The sequence below is a fragment of the Aedes aegypti genome, chromosome 1 (assembly GCF_002204515.2).
Source record: "Aedes aegypti strain LVP_AGWG chromosome 1, AaegL5.0 Primary Assembly, whole genome shotgun sequence".
NCBI classification, from domain to species: domain Eukaryota; kingdom Metazoa; phylum Arthropoda; class Insecta; order Diptera; family Culicidae; genus Aedes; species Aedes aegypti.
This window is the reverse complement of record NC_035107.1, coordinates 38569864-38594418: the sequence shown is the minus strand read 5'-3', so window position 1 is coordinate 38594418 and position 24555 is coordinate 38569864. Positions and strand designations below refer to the sequence as shown.

At 39.3% G+C, this 24555-nt stretch overlaps 1 protein-coding gene across 9 annotated transcripts in view; it reads left to right on the top strand.

Annotated features, from left to right (window-relative positions):
* Positions 1–24555, top strand: part of LOC5578376 (protein tramtrack, beta isoform) — a 524610-nt gene that overhangs the window by 462851 nt on the left and 37204 nt on the right. For 7 of the 9 annotated variants that reach the window (XM_021839452.1, XM_021839450.1, XM_021839453.1 and 4 more), the window contains 4 exons: positions 8449–8640; positions 8710–9625; positions 9673–10043; positions 11605–11685. In XM_021839452.1, the coding sequence (XP_021695144.1) occupies positions 8449–8640; positions 8710–9625; positions 9673–10043; positions 11605–11685 (1560 nt within the window). The remainder of the gene's footprint in view (positions 1–8448; positions 8641–8709; positions 9626–9672; positions 10044–11604; positions 11686–24555) is intronic. The other 2 variants (XM_021839456.1, XM_021839458.1) reach the window with 1 other exon arrangement.

Genomic DNA, 24555 nt, shown 5'->3' with positions numbered 1-24555 from the left:
CTTCTGCAGTCAAAACAAAATCTAACTCAAAAGAACTAATAATTAATTCAGTTGTCCATAATGCTGAATTGTAGAGCTCAGAAGTGCGACACAAAGGATCAAAGATACTTCTTCTTTAAATATAGGTCAGTTATTTCGAGTTCTTCTTCTTCTTCTTCTTCTTGACATTAACGTCTCCACTGGAACAGAGCCTGTTTCTCAGCTTAGTATTCTTATGAGCACTTCCACAGTTATTAAAGCTTTCTTTGCCTAAATTGCCATTTTCGCATTCGTATATCGTGTGGCAGGTACGATGATACTCTATGCCCAGAGAAGTCAAGGAAATATCCATTTCGAAAAGATCCTGGACCGACCGGGAATTGAAGATATGTTGATTATTTGCGTAGTAGCTGCTTCAGTTTTCACCATACATCATCCCTTCTTGTAAAGTAAAGCTGTTTTAAGTCATATTTGCTTATACTCAGTTAGACATCCTTCCTTCTTGTAATCATAAGCTTTTTTCACAAGTACAACTGTGAGAACTGTGGCACTATCCAATTAGCTACATAAAATGGCCAGAAGTAATGTTAACTTAGGCAGTCATTCCCCTTAGGATGTCATTCCCCTAAGACGCACAGTTGCATAATTGCATATATATAAATATGGGTGTATGATTGGCTCATATTATTAGGGTGTCTACTCATTTACAGAAATGATGATAATTCAAGATTTTTTTTCAGATTTGATAGCCTTTCCCATGAAATGGGATTCAGATTTATGGACATCAGTGACGTACCCTAACAATTTCTCTGGAGGTCGTTTCGTATATTTTCATACCTGGTAGGGACTGAACGTTTTGTAAATAACAGCTTCATAGACCTTTTACCTGACCTCCTCATATTAACAGACATTTCCCTGAGAATATTTTGGAATTCCGCAACAAGTATAACTTACCGTTTTGCTGTAGATTATTTCACATATTACTCCGAAGTTCTATTCAGGACTTTGAATTGTGGTTTTTCACGAACTTTCTAAGTAATTCTTAGAAGAATTTCCTTTTAGATACCTTCATGAAATCAATCTGTTTTTTTTTTCTATGGATCAGGATATCTTAATGAATTAAATCTGGATTTGTTTTAAGGATCAGGAACCCCTGAAATATTTGTTTCATTTTTCAAGGAAGCTCTCCAAAAATCTTTAAGTTGATCTAAGATATTTAATTGTGATTTTGTGGCTTTTGCAGTCTCGGGAAAAAACTAAGAAAGGCACATAATTACAGTTCTTCGAAAATTTATCCATTGATTCTTCCACTGATTTCCCTATGACTTTCTGAAACATTTTCGTTAAGAGCATTTTCAAGAATTCAAAATCCCTCCGGAAATTCATCCATATTCTAAAATTATATCCAAAGAAGTCTTCAATATTTTTTTCCTATCACTCATCAAGGGATGTCTCCAAGGAATATCTATCTCCCTGATGAGGCTTGTGAAAATCTTATCTCCCTGATGAAGCTTGTGTCCTTGATTAACTCCTAATTAATAAAAATTGATGAGTGAATGATCGTAACTGTAATAATTGCTGTGGAAACTTGAATAAAATTGTGAAGCATCCAGAATGAAATTGTGAAGATTTGGAAATCTTATTTGAAAAATTATTCGAAAAATGTTTGATCGAGGCAATAATATTTTGATGAAATGCTGCAGAAATGCTGAAACAAATTTGTGGAGAAACTTTATGAGGAATACCGTCGAGTTTATTGAGATTTTTTAAATAGATTTCAACGAATAATGCCTAAACAAAATTTTGACCTAAAAGTAATCCATAGATGATTTTTTAAATTTATCATGAAAATCCCTGAAATAATTGGAAAAAATGGCGTAAGAATTATTGTAGGGTTTCTTGAAAAAATGTCAGAACGATTTTTTTTTTCAAGAACTCTATTATAAACCTCCTATAAATAACAATCGGAAAAAGCGTTGAAAAAATCAATGAAATAATCATCTGGAAGAAATAATGTGATAATGGCCAAGATTTTTTTCAGAATGATCTCTGTGAAAATTACAGGAGGTAGGTAGTAGTAACGTTGGACCGAATTCTAAAGAAGTTCCTCTAAACATCCCTTGAGAAATTGCTGGTAGTAACCCTGAAGGAGTAACTGAAAGTATTTTAGACGGAATCTCTGGAGAAATCACTAGCCTTCCTGAAGAATTCTTCGAGATCTGAGAAAAATATATTGGAGAGTTTGTGGAATAGTCGCGTAATACTTTCTGGAGGCTTTTCGGGAGCCTCTAGAATTTTGCACTAGGATCCACAGCAAACAGATTAAGGCAGAGAAGTAACTTTAGAGAACATTTTGATTAAAATAGATACTTTTGACACCTTACATCAAAAATAGACTTTTTAGTGACTTGCATTAATATAGTGACCAAGACTTTAAAAAGAGACCTGCTTACCTGAGAAATGTACAGTCATCTCTCCTAACTCGATATTGAAGGGACCATCGAGTTAAGGTGGTATCGAGATACTGAACACATTTTTTTCAATTTTTGAAATTTTGATTATTTTGTCAAAGTACATTCAAAATAGTAAATTGAATGAAAAAAATAGTAAAGTTTTAGAACATTTAGCAACGTGACACTTTTTGCATAGTCTTCAAAAATTCAATTTTTTATCACCCTGAAATGACTTGTCAACCTTCATTTTACTATCATTATAATCAAAATTATCAAATTTATGAATTTATTAACATTTGAAGAATATTTGAAAATTTTCATGGAAATATCGAGTTAGAGAGGTAAACTTGCATAGGAAACTAAACAGATCGCATCGAGTTAGGGAACATCGAGTTAGAGAGGTATCGACTTACAGAGGGATCAAAGTATGCTAGATTGAAGGGACTGCGCATTCCATCGAGTTAGTGGAAATATCAAGATCAGTGCTGGGAATGGTAATAGTAGTAGGCTTGAGTTTTTGCGAAAATCACGTGGCTCTCCTAATATAGTAGTTCAAAATTGTGAATCTCATCAAGTAGCCTATGTTGGGTAAAAGATTTTTCTAAATCCTGAGTGTGCAAATGCGGGAAATGCAACGGAAAATAGAACATTTTTCTACAGTAGTTTTGGGTTGCCCTTAGCAACGGGTGTTTTGCTATTTTCAAGGTATTTTGCCTACAGCAGCGATACGCGTGAGTTTCACTGGCTCCGGTGACTGTGATTCGCTACGCTTGCCTACTGTAGTGTGAATCTCAGAACTTTTCCCAACTCTGATCAAGATACAGAACATCGAGTAGGGGAGAGTTAACTGTACTATGTTTCGTACCTGTTGTAATTTTTGCTCTTTCCCCTTTATTATTTTTGTATAATAGACAAAAAAAGAATTGTTCTCAATCATGTTTCATATGCTCATGAACGACAGCCAACTGGAACTGGGAATTGTACTGTACAAATTAGCAATCTAAGGTTCTGCTTGTAAACATGTTATATACTGAATAAATAAAACTAACTAAACAATTAAATGACTAAACATCGCAAGTAGTAATTTCCCTAATTGTAGACGGAATTCCCTGAAAATTCCAGGTTTTTTCAAGGTTCAACAAAATTTCTTGATAATTCCAGGCTTTCCAGGTTTTCCAGATAGTAGACATCCTGATTATCTTCAACAAGATATTAGTTTCACACCTTGATTCTGAAATACTATCTAAAATTTCACATTAATGTAATTATTTGGCCAAACGGCGTTCGGCCAAATGACGTGGAACCTTATTAATTGATTAATAGGGTCCTAAACCCTGTCCCGATTTAAGTGCCAAACAGTTAATTTTAGACCAAAAACACATGTTTACTCAATTTTTTAATGTTTTCCGTTGGCTTAAGTACAAAAAACCATTTGTTTAGATCTTGTCACAACCCCTTGGTTTAAACTCAAAATTTTGGGTATACTTTGTTTTCCGTGTCCCTTCCGAAATGTCAGATAGGAACAACCCCAGTGTTGAAACTAAAACCCCTGTGGTGTTTTTGTCGGCTAAGCGAACGTCAAACATGATCACAAATGTCAAGGTTCATTTATGGACCCAATTTTTAAATTAAAGTTTAAACATGATATAGCCGTTATTTGAGCGGGAAAAATTACTAAAGTAGTTGTGGTAACATGCTCTTTCGTGTTGGTGAATAAGAACAAGATTTTATCAAAAATTTTAGGACCCAATTGTGGGGTTATGACGCTCAGTCTGATATGCTCAAGATTTCGGATTGACCATAACCATTATTACAGTCGAATCTATCATCTAAAAGGATTAAAAACTTGCTGCTACTGATTGGGTGTGAGAAGAAGCTGTTTAAAGCTTCTGGAAAGAAGTTTGTCAATCCTCTGGCAAGACACTTTTTAAGCTTCAGGAAGAAGCTTTTGCATCGTATAGGAAGAAGCCAGTCCAAGCTCCTAGAAAAATGCATCCTTCTGACAAAAGTTTTCCAAGCTTCTAGAAAGAAGTTTTCAAGCTTCTGGAAGTTCTTTATACATTTTGAAATAAACTATGATTAGCGGTTTTTCGATTTGCTGGGCAGTGTTCTTCCAAAAGCCCAAGCAAGCGTGTTCGGTTTGTGCGTAGCCGTCAATTCTCGGCTTTCGTATTTGCGTGTTTCACGAATGCGATCTATGCCATCAGGATCATTTACGCAAACCCGTGTGTACCTAGACATGTTTTATTTGGACGGTAAATTAATCGATGAATTGCAGGCAGGTTTCAAATGCAGAATTCGATGAGTTTGTTCCAAAATGAACCAATGCCCAAATATTATTTACCGTTTTGATTCATATTACGGACACTTAAGGCCTCAGTGAAGTGTTAGCCATCGAAAGGCATATAAAATAAATCAGTTTGAATGATTCCTCCTCGTAATCGAGCCTTGAAAATCCTTAGCTTTCGAATGGTGGGTGTAGATTTTGATTCCATAACATGAATAATTTTAAATGAATGAAAATGTGTAGACTTCCCATGATTCTTGTTCCGGACGCTTCATTGATTTTGACTTGATTTCCGGACACTTTGATTCCAATTCCGGACAGCTCATGAAAATCATAAATAGAGAAGTCAAATGGTCGATTCAAATCGCCAAACTACTGTCTGTTAAGTAGTAGTCTAAGGCAGTTGGGCATTGTAAATTTTCATAGATATTTATGAAAAGTGTTTATTAAAACAAGCTTCGAAAGTGCGAACTTATGAACGGCAAAAATTGAAACATTTCGCGTGAAATGTTTCCCATACAAAGAAAAGTGTCCGGAATTAAAAGCTGTCCGTAATATGAATCCGTATATGTGCCAGAACCTTGTCTGCCTTGATTGTCGTTGGCCAGCTGGAATTTTCTTGCAGTTTGAAAAAAAAACTGTGTACTATGTCGTGTGTAATATCTGTGCCTCCCTCCCAGGCCTTACCCATCCCATTAACATTCCACAATATTCCGTAACACCTATGAGAAGTCGTAGAGTTCTCTGCATCTTTCTTAAGTAGGTGTTCAATTTATCATTCCTTCCCATTCCTCAGCAAGGACTTGACCAGGACAGCTCTCGACTGAGGATGCGTCAATCATGTCTAAGAGTCAAGAGTTAGGCCCAAATCTTTGACTTTGGTAACGGACGGGAAGGAGGCAACCCCCATACAACGGTCTAGGACCTACGAATTTGTGCAAATTTCTTAATGCTAATGATAATGGTAATGTTAACTTTGATTAGCCTCTAAGTATGCAGAGTATCATAAATGTTGGAACTCTGGCAGTTTGTCCTGCTTAACTTTTAGTGATAGTTGCCGTTACGTTCCCACTGAGACAAATTCTGCTTCTCAGCACTTCCACAATTATTAACTGAGAGCTTTCTTTGCGAACTAACCATTTACGACGGAATTCGAACCCTCAGCTTGGTCTTGCTGAATAGCTGCGCGTTTACCGCTGCGACTATCCGAACCCATAATGGATAATCATCACCATCGGATTAACGTTTCTCAAAGCAGTGTATTACACATGTTCCGCCTCCGCTCCGGAAAGACGATCCTGACAGCAAGCTTCTGAAACTGACACCACACTCTGCCGGGTTCGAGATCTTCCGCTGTGGAAAGACGACACCCTCTCGATTCGCTCAATAAAAATTACGGTAACTTAATTTGTGACAAATTATGTCAACACATTGCCGTCATTTATCTGTGTATAAAAGTATGAAGCGACTCTCCACCGTGTGTCCAGTTTGAACAACAATAATCCCCGGCGCTGCTGTAGTCGTATGTCGAAGCTCTTGTTCATCGGTTCCTCGTCTTCCGCTCCTCTCTGTCGTCGAGGCCCTGCTGACCGTTTCCACAATGTCCAGTCAACACTTTTTATTAACCTGTGTGAAAGCCCTTCTTCTTGGGGGCGCAAAAGCGAACACTCATTCGACGGTGGTGGCCGGCATGCATTCGCTCCGTATGTAAACGAGAACCAAAGCCGGGAATCACGGTCGCCATAATACCGCCATATACAGTGTTGGACAATGCATTTGCAACTTTTTTCGATTTTTCATACAAAATGCTGATATTCGGTAGGTTAGATCTCGATTGGAATGGAATTTTCACAACACGTCTGGCATTATTTTGGAGTTAAATATATATTTTTGAGTAATTTTCTCATTCACAGGATCCTGAAATTTTGAATAAAATCTTGTTTTTATTAAATAACACGACAAAGCTTGTCCTAGGCTACTACTTTGGCAGATTTGCCCACTCAAATAATGGCTCTATCATATTTCAACTTAAATTTTAAAAATTGTTCAAAATTTGAACATTGACACTTTTGATTATGTTTGACGTTCATTTCGCCGACAAATTTCCACTGGGTCTCACTTTTTAAAAAGTTTTAACATTGGGGTTGTTCCTATCTGACATTTCTGGAGGGACATGGAAAACAAAATACACCCAACATTTGAGTTTGAACCAAGGGGTGTGTCTAAAATTCCGTAAAAAATGTTGACTTAAACCAACAAAAATCATTTGAAAATGGAGTAACAATGTGTTTCTGGCATAATCTTAGGCGTATGCTACTAAAATTGGAAGAGGGCTTTAGAACACCATTAAAAAATAGCAACATGAAAAACAAGGCGTTTTTGGCAGAATTGTTCAGCCATTAATGGTCTGCCATTATTCTGGCAAATAGATTCGTAATTTTAGCACCATGCTGGATCCTCGTCCCGAGCATCGTCCCAGGATATCCGCGAAACAAAAGTTTGCTGCTCACTAGCGCCGCCTGGAGCCAAGAGCGGTCCTGGCTACGTCCTTGCGAATGGGGAATGAGAAGGGATGATTAGTTGGATGCTTACTTAGAAAAATTACAGAGAACTCGATGTCCTCTCTTTTACCATTTGTGTGGAGAATCGAAGAAGTTTCCAATGTATTGTCCAACACTGTACACGAGAGGGCGAAAGAAGCGAAAGGAAGAAAAAAAAAACAAAATCGAGTGCAACGTGCGCTCCAAGTGATGCAGAACGGAGCAAAAATGCAAAACTAAACCCATGTATGAATTAATAAAGCAAGCAAATGAAGCTAAGCTACCTCTCCGCCCAGCGGTGCTACCACGCGGCGCTTGTTGACTTGCCCGATGATGCACTATTATGCAGGGACTCTTGATCTTACTTATACATTTTTTTTATTTTCATATTTCATTTTTCGATCACTGCCAGATGATGATGTACGACCTGCGATGATGATGACGGGGGCTTCTTTCATCGAACGAAGTCCGCCCAGTCAACCCGGCGTTATGGACGTGTTTCCCGACCGAAGCGCATACAATGTAGATTATGAGTGGCACGCGATTGCCACTGAATCTGAATGATGACGGGCACTGTATTGGCTGGCCCCCCGCACCAAATCGAAAATCAACACGGAAGTGTTAACTGATCGGCTGGGGAACTGACTTGGGAAATTTAGAAGGTTTTTGAGAATTAATGTTTTCGGATCTATAAGCGTAACGGATGATGGTTTGCAGTTCATCTACAAAACCTCAATCCAAACAAGTTAAATAAGAGTTGATTAATATAATCAAACCTACATAAGTCTTCAGTAAGTTCTGAAAGGTTTGTGACAAAGGCTTACATCCGTAGGTGTTATTACAAGGATGTTTTCAAAAAGTCTTAAATTGTCAGTTGCTTCTGGACGTCCGAGAGATTCCTGAAGTACAGGTCATTGCAGGGGCTTAAGAAGGCATAACGGTGGAATTGTAGGTGTTCATCAAAAGCTGCTACGAGTAAAAATAACGTAGAATTTTAAAACAAATTCATACAATTTCTCTGTCAGAAACGAGAATTTCAAATAACTTTACAGAAAATAAAAATCATACCCTTCCACGATTGATTCTAAAAATTTCAGTGGCTTCAATTTCAGCAATATTTCACCGTCGATCTACACACAAGTAAAAAAAGTTCCTAATTCGCCTTTTTTTCGCCTCTTCCACTCCACAGGTTGTTCTGTCGGCCTGTTCCTCGTACTTCCAGACGCTGTTTCTCGACCATCCCACCCAGCACCCGATCGTGATCCTGAAGGACGTCCCGTTCGCCGAGCTCCGCACGCTGGTCGACTTCATGTACAAGGGCGAGGTGAATGTCGAGTACTGCCAGCTGCCGGCGCTGCTCCAGACGGCCGAGTCGCTAAAGGTAAGTCCACTTTAGTTCAAAAACCTCTTCTTCGATTTAACCCGTCACTTTTGTCCGTCCCTTTCCCAGGTCAAAGGTCTGGCCGAGATGACCAACCAGAACAGCGCTCTGGCTGAAACGAAACGCGAACCGGAACGTCTACAGCGGCCACAGAGTCACAGTAGTAGTGCAGCAGCGGCAGCCGCTACAGCGACCGCCACCAGTCTGACGTCAGCTTCCTCTCCGGCATTGTCAGAGCGACAGCAGACGGCAGCAAGCAACACTTCCGGAGGTACCAACAGTGCAACAGCTGTGTCCCCGCACAACCATCACCATCAGCACCACCATCCCGCCCTCGGATCACCAACGAGCAATGCGGCCACGGCAGCAGCAGTGGCCGCTGCGGCAGCCTCCCTCGGCATCACCGACTTCTCGACGATAGGCAAATCCCGCGGACTGGATCCGGACGGGAGAAGCCCCTCGCCGTCACGGCTGGACCGATCGGCATCACCACCTAGAACTCCACTGGCCCTATATCCACCTTCAAGGAAAAATCGTGACCACACTCATAGCGGTTCGGTGACCTCGTCGGCAACTACCACCATCACAATGGCAGCTACGGAACGTTCCTCGGAAGAACGGGAACTGTCAGAGCATCAGCATCACCAGAACCAAAAGCGGCCCCGCTCGAACAGTGGCAACGCGTTCAGTAGTAGTCTCAACAGCACTTCCGAAGGACTCAGCAACAACAATGCTACCAGCGGCCCAAACACCGGAAGCGGGAACGATGACGACGAAGAGGAAGATAACGAGGAAAATGGAAGCATGCTAGCAAACGAATCGAGGCAAACCAATAGCGAACAGGATCATCCGATGCTGCAGCACTGCCACCAGCGATCCAGCGTCGACGACGATGGACGCCGCAGCAGTTCCAACATCCACCACAACAACAACAACAATTCGGATGACGAGTACGAGCCGCCGATCAAGATCAAGAGTGAAATCGGTAAGTTGAGCATCGATGGCGAGCGAATCGCTCACACTAATCGGTAGAATTTTTGCCTCTCTCAGGGTTGAACATGACGATGAACTCGCCTGCGTGCCTAGCCAACTCCACCAGCAGCAGCGGCGGCGGCGGAGGTCTGGTGAACTCCGCAGGCAGTCTACTGGGAGCCACCGATTTGAGGCCTTCGTCGCGGGATAGCGGCCGAGGCGGTGGCACTCCGGTAGCGTGCAGCTCGACAACTACGGCAACCAACAGCGGCGGCAACGGAAATGCACTTGGCGGACTGGACCGAAGCTCGCCCCGTTCACAGCGGGACCGAAGCGAGCGGAGCGCCTTTGGCAGCGGCGGGATACCGAGTCCGCTGTCGGAGCCCATCGCCGGACCGTCCGGGATGGGACCGGTGCAGCAGGTTCCTCTGGTGAGTTGGAAGTTACAGACAAATACTTTGAAAAAGGAAAACCAAATCAGTCTTCACGGGACAACATGTCTGTCTGTAAGCTTGAAACATTATTTCTGTATGATTTGGTAGCTTTTCACGAGATGCTCTGTAAGCTTTTTTGATACTAAGAAAGCATCAATTGCCCCTTTCTTGTGAAGCCTGAATGCTTTGAAAGTTCTACATGAAAGCATGGCAAACCTCTTCCTTGGAGCTTAGAAAACTTCCCTCTAGAACTTCGAATTTTTTTCTCTTCAATCATGCAAAGCTTCTATCTAGTAGTCCAGAATCAACTTTCTAAATGCTTGGTAAGCTTCAGGCTAAAAGCCACGAAATCGTCTCTCTATAAGCTTGATAAACTAACCTATGAAATATAGGAAAGCTTCCCTCCGCAAGCTGAACAAGCTTCTCTCCGGAATCTTGCAATGCTTCTCTCCGGAAACTAGGAAAGCTGTTCTCCAAAAACTTGAAAGCTTCACTTCAGAAGCTTGCAAAATTACTCTCAGGAAGCTTGGAAAGTTTCTCTTGGGAAGCGTTCCTCCGGAAGTATGAAAAGTTTCTCACCGGAAGCTTGACAAGCTTGTGCTCTGAAGCTTGGAAAGCTTCCCTCTGTTAGCTTCTCTTCGAAAGCTTTGTAAACAGAAGCTGTGAAAGCTTCCTTCCAGATGCTTGGAGAGCTTCTCTCCGGAAGCTTGGAGAGTTTCTCTCCGGAAGCTTGGAGAGCTTCTCTCCGGAAGCTTGGAGAGCTTCTCTCCGGAAACTTGGAGAGCTTCTCTCCGGAAGCTTGGAGACCTTCTCTCCGGAAGCTTGGAGAGCTTCTCTCCGGAAGCTTGGAGAGCTTCTCTCCGGAAATTTGGAGAGCTTCTCTCTGGAAGCTTGGAGAGCTTCTCTCCGGAAGCTTGGAGAGCTTCTCTCCGGAAGCTTGGAGAGCTTCTCTCCGGAAGCTTGGAGAGCTTCTCGCTGGAAGCTTGGAGAGCTTATCTCCAGAAGCTTGGAGAGCTTCTCTCTGGAAGCTTGGAGAGCTTCTCGCTGGAAGCTTGGAGAGCTTCTCTCCGGAAGCTTGGAGAGCTTGTCTCCGGAAGCTTGGAGAGCTTCTCTCCGGAAGCTAGAAAAGCTTCTCTCCAGAAGCTTGGAAAGCTTCTCTCCAGGGGTTTGGAAAGCTTTTCTTCAGAAGCATAGAAAGCTTCATCCTGTGAATCTTGGAAAATTTCTCTTCATATTTTAGGCAAAGTAAGCGTTATTTACTTCTTCGTAGTAAGCTATTTAGATAAAGATTGTATATGTTCCTCTGAAGCTTAGAAAGTTTCTCGATTGAAACTTGCCACAGGTTTCAAAAGGTTATTTTCAGAAATTCAGTCAGCTTATTTGTAGTAAATAAGAAAACTTTTTCAAATTCTTTAGAGATTAAGGAAATCCTTCCTGGAAATCTAAAATTTGGTTTTCTGAAGTCTGATTAGTATACATTAGCACCACATTACTTCATTACAAACAGCTGAACCATCTTATATAATAAAATCTCATTTTCTCTTTCATTTCCCAACAGTCACTGAAGAAGGAAGCCGACTGGGACCGAGGGGACGGATCCGGTGACAGTTCGCTGGACTTTCGACACCCGCACGATTCGGTAAGTTTACAGCCAGAGGCCACCGGTCTCATTACTTTTACTTATTTCTACATACCCATATTGCTCGCCTATGAATCTCTTGCCCAGCTCTAAGTGTTCTTATTATAATGTGATAATAACTGTAACCAATAAGATCGTATTCCTTCGAAACGGGGGGTTTGACAATCACATTGAAAGGTTCGCGGAAATCGCGCGAGGGGCCTCCCAATGTTTCGGAACTATGTACCCAAATAAATACGCACTCCAAAACTCGAAGCAGAGTGCTTCAACTGTTGTGCATTTTTTTCTATATTCGATGTTGTTGCTGTTGTTGTTGTTTTTTGCTGTCGTATCCCTGACTATGTGTGTACCGCTGGTGTAAACGGTGTTGTGTCGATGTTGTTGCTGTATTTTTTTTTAAGTTTTGAAACTCCATATCAATTCTCGGTGGGTGGGTGGCAGGTTGTGAAATTTTGTCCCGGCGACAGTCATCCGTTGCTCTGCTGTCGTCACCAACTTCCATTTTTGTTCCTTTCATTTCGTCTATCTGTGTGTCATTTTTACCTCTTTTAATCATTGTTTTTGTTTTCTCTCGGTATGTGTTCATCGAAGCGACTTTTTCATTTGTTTCGGTTGCATTCTCCTCTTTTTTTCCTCGGAATAGGGCTCATTCGCCTTTCTGTATCTAAATACTAATGATTGCTACTGCCAGTGCTGCTGCCGCTTACTGAGTACTTGTGCGTATCATGACCGACAAGGGAATCTAAGCAAGCAGTGCTTTTGGGTGCCCGAGTAGAATATATCATTGAACATGGATGTATTGGTTTTAGAGTTTGATTATTAGATGGATTTTAGGCCAAATGTTATTAATAGTTGTCAGTCGATTATAAAGAGGTTTAATATTGATAGTTTTCAAATGAGCGTCTCACATAGCTTGGCTTTTTTAAAAGATGAAAAGAGAGCTTGGATTGATTTCCTAGAAGCTTGATACGCTTCCTAGTGAAGCCTAGAGATGATAGTTTATATAAACATGGATCACTTAATCGTGGAAGCATGGAAATTCTCTAAAATCCTAATAAGCATCTCTAAGAAAACTCCCTTCAGAAACTTTGGAAACTTGGAAAGGAATGTCTACCCAGAAACTATTAGAAAACTAGCTAACCCAACGTGGCTAGCCACGTTCCTACTGAATTTGGAAGCTCAAAATCAATTTTGCAAAGTAAGCTTAGCACTTTGAAACTTAAAACAAACTTAGCAATTGAAAAAGTTCCTCCAAAAACCAAGAAAGGTTTTTGAGAAGCATAGAAAATTTCTTTGTAGAAACTTAGAAAACTTCATACAAAAAGCATGGAAAACTCATTTGACTTTTCTCTCTTAAAACAAAGAGCACCTCTTCATTACCATACAAATCATCTCGCAGGCTACTAAAATATTGTTTCTCTTGATGCTTTTTAAACTCCTTTCTATATTATCTATCTGAAGGCTTGAAAAGATTCTGTCTGTTACCATGGATGGATTTCCTTCAGATGTTTGGAATTTTCTCCAAAAAAGCCTGTAAATCTTCTTCATTTAAACTTGAAAAACTTTTTGTTAAAAAGAAGGAAAGTCTTAAATTGAACAGCTTTTCTTTACAAGTTTGAAAATCATCTCTCGAGAAACTTTGAAGGCATCTACCTTTCTTAGAAACATGAAGAGATTATATCTACAATCTTTTGAACCTTATTTCCAAAATGTTGGGAAGCTTCTTTCTAAAAAATTGGAAAACTTATCTTTAGAAGCTGAAAAGCTCCTTCTTAAAAACATGGAAAGCTTTTCTCTTTAAATTATCAAAAAGTTTTCCACCCAAGAATCTTGTTTTTCAGCAATACTGATAAGGATTTTTTATTAAGAATCATAATGACAATTTTTCTCGGAAATCCTGAAGGACATTCTTCTCAGGAATCAGTATCCAGCTCACGAGTTCTGACCTAGATTTCGCTCAGGAATCATGACGAAGATTGCTTTCCTTCTTTTCTTTCCTTTGGAATCCCAAAAAGATTTCCTTTTCAGAATCCAAATGCATCCTACCAGGAATTATTAAAAAATCCCCTCTAAGAAATCTTTAGAAAACTTCCTCTCAGAATACTTTCTCTCGGGATTCCTTAGAAGGATTGCTCTTAGGAATCATTAGGAGGATTTTCCTCATGCATCCTTCAAAGGAACTCTTCGAGGAGCCCTTAGAAGGATTACTCTCCGGAACCTTTAGGATTCCTCATAAGAATCCTTAGAATGCACCATTTCCGTATTCTTTTTGGATTCCAAATACAGTTTCCTCCTCGGAATCCTTAGGAGGCTTTTCAAAGAAATTCTTGAACGGCAGAATTCCTGAGAAAGATTCTTCTCAGTATTCCTGCTGATTCACCTTACGAAGATTCCTCAGAGAAATCCTGATGAAGATTCTTTCTCATTGGAAGAATTTCTGTCAGAAAACCTTAGAATAATCCCTCACAAAAATTCTCTCTGAAAACTTCAGGAGAAGTTCTCTGAAGAAACCTTAGAACGATTTATCTTACAAATATTTAGTAGAAGTTTTTTTTTTTCCATGAATAATGAGAATTTCTTCAGAAATCCTCAGAAAGACTAGGAGAATACTCTCAAGAATCCAGTCCAGGATTCCTTTCAGGAAACCTTAGAAGGGTCTCTCTGAGGAAACAATAGGAAAACTACATTCAGGAATCCCGAGGAATATTTCTCCTAGAAGTCCAGAGGAGGATTCCTCTCAGAATACTGAGGGTCTTTCCCCTACGAGATTTCAAAACGGGATTCCTTTCAAGCATCGTGAGGGTTATTCCTCTCTGGGATCCTAAGAAAGCACCTTCTCCGAAGTATTTCTTTTTGAATTCCATACAGCCTTCTATTTGGAATCTTTAGGGAGACTTTTCAAAAAAAAATTAAACGGCTTACTTTTAGAATTCCCGAGAAGGATTCGTTTCAGAAGAATCGTTACAGAAATCCTGATGAAGACTCTTCCTCATTGGTAGAATTTCCGTCAGAAACCCTTAGAATAATCCCTCACAAAAATTCTCTCTGATATCTTCAGGCGAAGTTCTCTGAAGAAACCTCAGAACGATTTTTCCCATTATTCCTTATGAGAATTTCTTCAGAAATCCTAAGAAGGACTTGGAGAATACTTCTCAGGATCCCAGTCGAGGATTCTTCTCAGGAAACCTTTGAACGATCTCTCTAAGAAAACCATAGGAAAACTAGATTCATGAATCCTGTGGATGATTTCTTCTAGAAGTCCAGAGGAGGTTTCCTCTCAGAATACAGTAGGACTTTCTCTCCAAAAATCCAAAACTGAGAAAGCACCTTCTCCCTTATCGAATTGCAAATGCAGAGGAGGCTGTATGCTTAGGAAAGAATCAAAGAAAGAAAATTCAAAGCAATTCTCAAAAGGAGTCCATTTAGAATTCCTGAGAGGGAAGACTTTCTGATGAAATTCTCTCCAAAACTCTCTCAAGAAACCTCAGAAATATTTATCCTATAATTACTTATTAGCAGTGTTTTTCCTGTTTATGAGAATTTCTTCAGAAATCCTAAGAAGGACTAGGAGCATACTTCTAAGGAATCCAGTCGAGGATTCCTCTCGGGAAACCTTAGAAGGATCTCTCTAAGGAAACCATAGGGAAACTACACTCAGGAATCCTGAGGAGGATTCCTCTCAGAAATCCAATGCAGATTTCCTCTCAGAGTACAGAGGGGAGTTCCCCTCAGCAATCCAATAATCCAAAACGGGATTTGTCTTAGCCATTGTGAGGGTGATTCCTTTCTGGGATCCTGAAGATGGCTTGTGAGTGCCACGAGGTGAAGAATCGAGTCCCACTTCGGTCGGATCGAAGTTTTTGTTGAACAAAAAAGTATCACTAACCACTGATGGTTATGTTCATCAGGTGTCTAGTGATAAGGCTGTTTCGTCCAAGAAAAGTAAAAATATTTCTTGACCAAACGAGACAAGAAATTTTCTACAGAGAACTCTATTTGAAATGGCATTTCTTCTGAACTGCGAACTGTGATCAAAGAAAATGATTTTCTTGGCCATTTCGCTGAAGTAATTTCCCACGCATCGAGGCTATCACTTTTCTGTTCAACAGCAATTCAGCCTTAATGATGTTCATTATATACAGTCTTAAGGCCGGTTTGCTACTGACAAGAAAAGGAATCGCCTATCTCGATGCGTGGAAAATTTCTCCCAAGAAATGGTCAAGAAAATCACTTTTTTCTGATCGCAGTACGCAGTTGAGAAGAAATGTCACTTCAAAGGGGGCTCTCTGTAGGAAATTTCTTGACCCTTTCAGTCAAGGAATTTCTTTACTTTTCTTGAGCGAAACAGCATACTTAGCTTTAAGCCTGATTCGCTGCTGACAAGTAATTTCTTGGCCTATCTTGATGCATGGGAAATTCCTGCAAGGAATCGATCAAGGAAGCACTTTTTTCTGATCGCAGTACGCAGTTGAAAAGAACTGTCAGTTCAAACGGGAGTCGCTGTAGAAAATTTCTGCAAGGAATCGGCGAGAAATTTCTTTAGCGATTCCTGTTCAGCAGCAAATCAGGCTTTAGGACAAAGGCGTATTTAGAGCTGAAATAAATGCTAAACATAAAACCATCAAAGTTTAGACCAGTGATTCCCAAAGTGGGCGAATTCGCCCCCCTGGGGGCGATTTTCAGGTCCAGGGGGGCGAAAATTTGTTAAGCTTAATTTTGTGGGCGAAAACGCTAGGAAGGGGGCGAAAGTGGGATCAAATAAAAAACAAGAATAGATTCAAACATTGAAAGAGACAAACATATTTTAATGATAGCATATACATCCGAGGACGAATTTATTTATCACAACTATTTCATCGATTCTTTTCCTCTAAATACGCTCGTTTTTGAATTATGATAGACAAATTTGACGATTGTCATTGTGATCTGAACGGTTTCTGCCAAAAAATAATATTGAATGCATATTGAAAGCAAAAACTATGTGAGAACTTTTGGTGATGTTTGAAATTAGTTAGAGGTCTTTAGAATAAGCCACCTTAAGTTTCTATTATTTCTCACGCATTTGTTAAATTACTCATTTTAATATTTTGTGGACACGCATACTAATCAGTGTTTATAGTACAAATCATTTTATAAATAAATTTATGCGACTTTGGTGAACAAAAATCGGATTTCAATGATAAAATTACCCAATAAAATCACCCAGAACGACATAAAATTGGATCGAAGCTTAAAAAAAAAACAATTAATTGAACGTTACATTCAATGAATGAAGAGTTGACTAAATTCTGGATTTACTGATATTTTTTTAATTTAAAATCTATATTAGACTATTTCCAGAACAGTCGAAAATGTACCCACAATTTCGTATATTTATTTCAACAACTTAAGAAACATTAAAAAAAAAAGAAAAATCAGAACGTGAGCTGAAACTTTTTTAATGATCGCACATTAGCCAGGATAATACATTCGTTGTTACAAAAACAATTGATGCATATGATAGATGACTCTTTTATGGATATACAAGTAGAAGACACACTTTTTGAGGTATTTTTATTGAAGCATTAAGATTGACTGCTACACCCTTTAAATTTGATCAATTTTCGGTATACTTATGTTCAGATATTTATCCATACTTCAACATAAGTTTAACGTGTAATATAAAACGACACTGTTACTTCAATAGGGACTAACTGACATGAGCGATTTCCCTTCATCGATCCTCTCTTTCAGTAATAACTTCATTAAATTAGATAAATCTGTAATATTTCTTGTTAATGAAGCAAGATATAATGATTCTTCATCCTACAGCACAAAGTATGCTACGAAAAGAGAATCAATTTTCTGCAATAACACAAAAAAGCAAAGTTGAAGAGAAATCGATGAATGCAGATAAGCCCATATAAAAAAATGCTGAAATGTTTAAATTTGATATCAGGGGGGCGATTCCAAAAAATATTGGTCTCAAGGGGGCGAAAGTCAAAAAAGTTTGGGAAACACTGGTTTAGACGTTTGAAAAATCTCATTTGAAATACAAGTGGACTCAAATCTTTAGAAAAACGCTAAGAGGTTCAAGGCTAGACTTGGGCTGAACTTATACTGATCTATATACGAATTGTTGAAAAAATGATCGCATAGTGACTGTAAATCAGAATGTTTGTGAACAATGTTATAATAATACAATGTTGATAAGAAGGTCATTCATAGCATAGTTAGATTTACTTCGCAATAATATTCCCAAAAGAAAATTTCGCCTAACAAATTGCGCCGCAAATGTTTACTCGGGTATCTCAGTTGAGGGGTGCGTGAACCGACGAAAGCTTCCGTCTGCAGGATTGGCAGATTAAAAATTCCCTCTTTTGTTGCAAAGAAAGACAATAACCCCACACGGGGAGCTTTCAGAGAACCTATGCGCCGGGGATGGATTTTCCTCATGATGATAATGATAAACTGTGCAGTAACGAAAAAGTAGGCCAGTTTTGGCCGACTGACATTGCTGTTTTAACAATTTCCATAGCATACTATGCGGTTTCATCTCTGTGCAACTGAATCGCACTTAAATGCTTGAAAAACAAAGGTTAGATAATATTTTGGAAAAGTCATTTTCATTGATTTATGATATCTCATTGAAAAATCTTTAAACATTTTCTAGCGAGTTCACACTTCGTAAGTAAAAAAATAAATATAATCCTGCTAAGTATATTACTCAAACTATTTCCTTTTAAACTTTTCCGGTGAAAAACGCATATTCCACCACGTGTGTGTTTGCGTCCGCCCCCATATCACGGAGCTGGAGTTAAATTCATGACGGTGGAAATTTTGTAATTACCCTTCGGGACCTGAGGCATTGTTCGCCCACCTCTTCAACGGAACACGTCGCCGAAGGAAATGCTAATCGGTCCTGTAGGCTCAATGTTGCATGTAATTGGGGCGCTTTTGACCGACGACAAAGACTGGAAAGTAGAGTGTCACGAACTGTTGTATGGATTAGTGAATATCCAATCCTAGGAATTGAAATATTTTAGTTTCAGTGTGGTATCCAAATAATTGTAGCGGTAAACGCACAGCTATTCAACTTAACCGTGTTGAGGGACCTGGGTTCGAATCCCATGGTAACCAGCTTTATTATTGCTGAGAAAATGATTTGTTTATGTTCCCGGCTGGATTCTTTCATCTTTAACAATTCCAATCAAATAATCTGTGTATCCGTAATCTTAGCTAGCTGTTTGCTGATTGGCAGAAAAGACCTGTATACTTCCTTAAAGGCAACCTTTCTCTCATTCAGAATTATCTATTCAAATGATTCTTTGAAATTTAATAGATTAATTTTGCGACTGCACTACTTTTACGTACGGACACGAAGCTTGAACATTGGATAACACGTAGCCGCTTTTCAATGAATTGTTTTTCCGATTCAGGACCCGATGATGAAGTAGCAAAATTTAACCAAAACTTGCCTAGAACGGGAAACCAAACCAAACTCCGGTCCTCGTCAAGCCGTTGCATCGCGCGAGTCGAAGCAGGCCAGGCAGACCGGGTGCATCGACTGCCATCTAGCAGCAATCACATCCATCAACGAGCGCGGGTTGCTTTGTTCGTTCGAATTCTAATTCCGAATGCATTCCTCAACCGCGTGTATACCATTCAAAATTCAAGCAGCCGAACATGATTCGAAACTGCTCGGAGAAAAGGATAAAAAACAACTAGGATTGGGAAAAAAATATTTCATGTTTGCTGAAAAAATTGTAAAATAATATCTCGCGCTCCGAATCGAACTACCCGGTCACGTTGTTGCAACCCGTCCGAGTCACCGAACGTCGCTCATCGTGTTCAAAGTCATGTTGTTTTATTCACCTGCTGCCGCCGCCCTTTCCCCTCCATTGACTCCACATCGCGATGCAGCACCAGAGTTTCAAATTCTATTCATAACCGAAAATAGGAACATTGAACACCCCCTCCCCATCTCCATCAACCTCCGTCGAATGCACTCTCGTCCCGAATTTCAGAAGCGCTGCCATTGCATATACAGTGGAGTCTCGTTTTTGATAGCCTCTCGATTATTTTAGGCAGTCGAAATGGAAAACCTGTCAAAATTGGAGCATACTTTTGTAACAATGTTACAAGTGCTACTCTCTTGTTTAAAAATTTAAGAAAACCATTGTTCCTGATTATGTATTTTTTACATGAAAATTTTTGGTATACTGATCACGTTTACAAGCAACACAGATTTTCAAATTAAGTGAGGGATTAGTTACGATCTAATTAAGGGAGTAATAAGCGGTTTCTTCACCACCGCTTAGGCCTTAAACCTGGTTTAATCATAAACGACAATGCGAAACGTTTTTCGATCGAATAATCATTCGAAATTAAGCAAATAGGGGTGTATGTCTTTGTTGTGTCTTTGGTTTAACACTTTATAAGGTCGAGAAATTGAAAACTAGCAAACCAAGGATTCAATTCATTTTACATTGTAAAGTAATATATACATGAAGTAATGATCAAAAACAATCGAAAACGATCGATCATATGTATTGAAAAGAATCGTCTAAATTTAGTTTATAAGCTGATAAATCTCAGAACTTTGTCAAACATTTATAAAGGTGTTTTAATTGTGATTGCCAATCAAGTATTCAAAAATTTGAGCATTATTGATTGGTCCGTTAAGAAAACGTATCAATTTTAGTAAACCATTTCTTTTTTTTAAACACATTTAAAAAAAAAGTAGTTGCAAAACTAATGAATCAAACTATCTAAGATTTTGGTGATAAATAAAACCAACATGGATCCCCAGTTTCAGCTTATTTATCTTATGTCGTTCCAAAACGGCAGTATGTCAACACATAAATTTATCTCTCTCGCAGTAGAGGCCCGCGTATTTTATGTTGTTAGATCCTTGGAGAAATCAGATTCTTGCTCATCTCAACTTTCCGTACCGTAATTTCGGGTGAAATTGATCATTTTTCAGGGTTTTTCTAGTCTGTTTTCTATAATGTTAACAGTGCCAAACAACTAAATGCAGGAAAACAAGTACGAAGGTGAGCCTCATCGACTCATGTATCGAAATTTTCTAACAAATGTCATTTTAGTTTTAAAAAATATCTCTAATATAAAAAATCAGGCGATCTCATTTCGGGGTGAAATTGATCACTTGTCAATGCCATTATTGTTAGTTTTCAAAACAACTCTACATGATAAATTTGAGCTCCCTGAATCCGAATATGCTTATCAAAATCTTAACATTGCAATATTTATATAAATAACGAATAGTTAAATTTCAAGAAATACGCGGAAAACGCCTAAATGTATGCAATTTCCATAAGGAAATCAATGATATCTAACAGAAATTCAATTATTTCAACCATTTCAGCTAATTGGTTCTAGTTTTGGTGATGAAATCTAGTTTGCGGACATATCTCAAGCATCCTCACAAACTGTCAGGTTTATACAATGTTCAAATCCTTGCTTAGAAATAGAAGTTTATAGCTGTTTGTCAATACTGTACCGTGCATGATTTTGAAATTTTACATTATTTTCATAGTAATAAACATTCTTCAACGCAAAAAACTTCACAACACACAATTCGACAATAGTTACGACAAACAACGTTCATTTACTGCAGCTCACATTGATATTTGTGCTCCATTACGCATAAATAAAATCGTGTGATACGATGATCAATTTCACCCTTCTGATCAATTACACCCGATTTTACGGTATACAACTTCTTTGAAATAGATCGTAGCCATAAGCTTCCTGCTGGTTAATCGTTGTCTATCAACATAAAGCAGAATTACAAAAAGATCAAAATAGGGAATTTTCAAAGCGATCGAATTTAATTTTAAAATTCAAGAACGCGTCGGACTCTCCTTATCTACACGGCACAGCTTGCTTTTATCTTGCTATGAAAATTGTAGTGTTTGCAAGAAATGTCAGTTGGGGGTGATCCAAAATTTATGGTATGCTAGCGTAAAAAGCTGGATAAAAATATGGATTGACAACAAGCTGTAGTTATATCCAATTGTTAAAAAAAACTGTTACAAGGTGTATACTACCTGGAAAACCCTGGATAACCTAAAATTATCAGAGAATTTTATTCATTAATTATTTATTTTTAGGGACTTAATCTCTATTTTTATGCAACTTTCTATTTTTGGAGTGTTCTGGAAAGCCCAAACAAGACGCTTCGTTTTCAGGACGCCGGGAGTTTGGTTTTCGGTTCGCGGGTTTTGCTGGGCAGTGTTTTTTGGAAAGCCCAAACAAGACGCTTCGTTTTCGGGACGCCGGGAGTTTGATTTTAGGTTCGCGTGTTATGCTGGGCAGTGTTTTGGAAAGCCCAAACAAGACGCTTCGTTTTGGGACGCCGAGAGTTTGGTTTTCGGTTCGCGGGTTTTGCTGGGCTGTGTTCTGGAAAGCCCAAACAAGACGCTTCGTTTTCGGGACGCCGGGAGTTTGATTTTAGGTTCGCGTGTTATGCTGGGCAGTGTTTTGGAAAGCCCAAACAAGACGCTTCGTTTTCAGGACGCCGGGAGTTTGGTTTTCGGTTCGCGGGTTTTGCTGGGCAGTGTTCTGGAAAGCCCAAACAAGACACTTCGTTTTGGGACGCCGGGAGTTTGGTTTTCGGCTCGCGGGTTTTACTGGGCAGTGTTTTTTTGAAGCCCAAGCAAGACGCTTCGTTTTCGAGATGCCGGGAGTTTGGTTTTCGGTTCGCGAGTTTTGCTGGGCAGTGTTTTGGTAAGCCCAAGCAAGACGGTTTGTTTTCGGGGCGCCGAGAAGTTTTGCTGTTCGCGCTGTGTGAATGAGAAAAAATATTCGTGTCCAGTCGAGGATGGATTACCAACTGGTGAGCTCGTTTCATGCTTATTATAACACATTTTTTCATGAAAGCGTTACTTTTTTGTAATATTCAATCAATCTTTGTATGGTTCGTCACTACAAGTGTCGGCATTATTCCTGCTTCATGTAATTTAAAATATACGCATATATTTTTTTCTTTTCACCATTAATAAAAACTTCTTTTGAATGGTTCGACAAGATAGATGTTGACGTTTATTTTAAATCTTCTACCAAAAACTTTTTGAGACAAAACTAAAAACTAGGTTTAAGTATAAATTGTATTTTTCCTCCTTATCCATGGATCGCATCACCGACCAAAGGTGACTCCCAGATCTTTTCCTTCTTCACTAATAAACACCCTTCCTGTGGTGATTGTGGAGATGCAGAGGTATTCTCGGTCTCTATAAGCAACAATCATTACACCCTAACATTCCTTCCCTATCCAAACTGACTGTAAGGACTTGGCCGGCGCCGTTATTGATCAATAATATTAGATCTGCTAAAATTGCACTCCGAGAGTAAGCGGAAATTCCCATCCCTTATTCATTTGGATCGCAGTGCAATTATTACCAGTTCCGATCAATCACGGAGTAGCAACCATTGACATGTACAGTCAGTCTATGCAACTTTCTATTTTTGATGAAAGGTCTCTGAAGCCTCTATTTTAACCAAAATCTATGGTCTCTAAAGTCTCTTTATTCCTTATCAAACTTGCAGTGAATTTTGATGCAAAATTTCTTCTCGTATTTCTCGAGAAAAGCTTCAGGAATTATCCTTGTGGTTTCTCCACGAAATTTTTTTCAACAAATTATCAGCTTTCTGGAAAATTTTATACACATTTCCCTGGAAAAATTCATGAACAACTCCTGGAAGAATCCTTGAAAATCCTCCTTTAGAAATCTCTTAGAATTACTGGAGGAATTCCCATAAAATCTTAGGAGCAATCTTTGCAGTAATTCCTAGAGATATCCTTAGAGAAACTCCTGACACCTTCTTAGGCTGCTATGATCGGTTCCGTCTCATCTCCAACGCTTCTCCTAAGCGGGAGCGGTCAGTCCGGCTATCTCAGCTAACTTCTTCATACGCAGTTTTGCCAACGTTTTTTTTTCGTAAGACTGCAACCATGTTGGACAATAGATGCAGCTTATCTCGGTTTTCTGAATTTGATCTCGTATTAAATGTAATCTCGTTGATGCGTGTTTTATTCTATTGCTATTTTTTTCGCTGATCGACATTTTCAAGCAACACTGGTTATCTTCAAAAAAAAGTAACTTGCTGTTCATAATTTTAATCCTTCAATAATATCTTCAAACAAATTGCTTCTGCCTCTGAAAGTGCGATGAACACAGCTTCAGCTTACGCTCTTGCCTGTTCTCCGCCCAATCTGCGTCTGAATATCCAATAATATTTGTTGCCTCACCATTTTTACTCAAACGTAGCTTGAAATGTCGAAACTTCAAGGGATGCTTCACTCAAACTCAACATTACTGATCCAGCATGTTTCAATTGATCTAGCTTGAATAGATCATTTTCGACAATACCGGTTGCCACCAAGCTTCCTTCTGTATTCATCACCTTACAGCCGCGCGAATCAAAGAGAACACTGTAGCCTGTCTTCACAATTCGAACTACTGATAGAAGATTCGTTGGCAATCCTGGAATATACTGGACATCGGGTACCTAAATTTGCCTTTCTCCTTTGTGGCACGTGGGGTAGAGGTTGGTAGTACCACAAGCTTCAATCAACATGGATCCCTTGTTAGCAGCTACAACCATTCATCGCGCATTCTTCACGCCTTCAAGCAATTTTAAACTTTTTGTTATGTGTCACATGGCACCGGAATCCAGATACCTTCGTCTTGATCAGTAGAATTGAAAGTTGATAAAACAGTACAAAATGCATCTGCATTCGTCTGACTCTCTGGACAGAATTTGGCAAGGTGCCCGAATTTGCTGCACTTTCTACGCTTTGGACCTTTCGCTTGAAAGTGTTTCTTCTACTTCGTATTGCTGTTACCCTGCTTACTTGAAAATTTT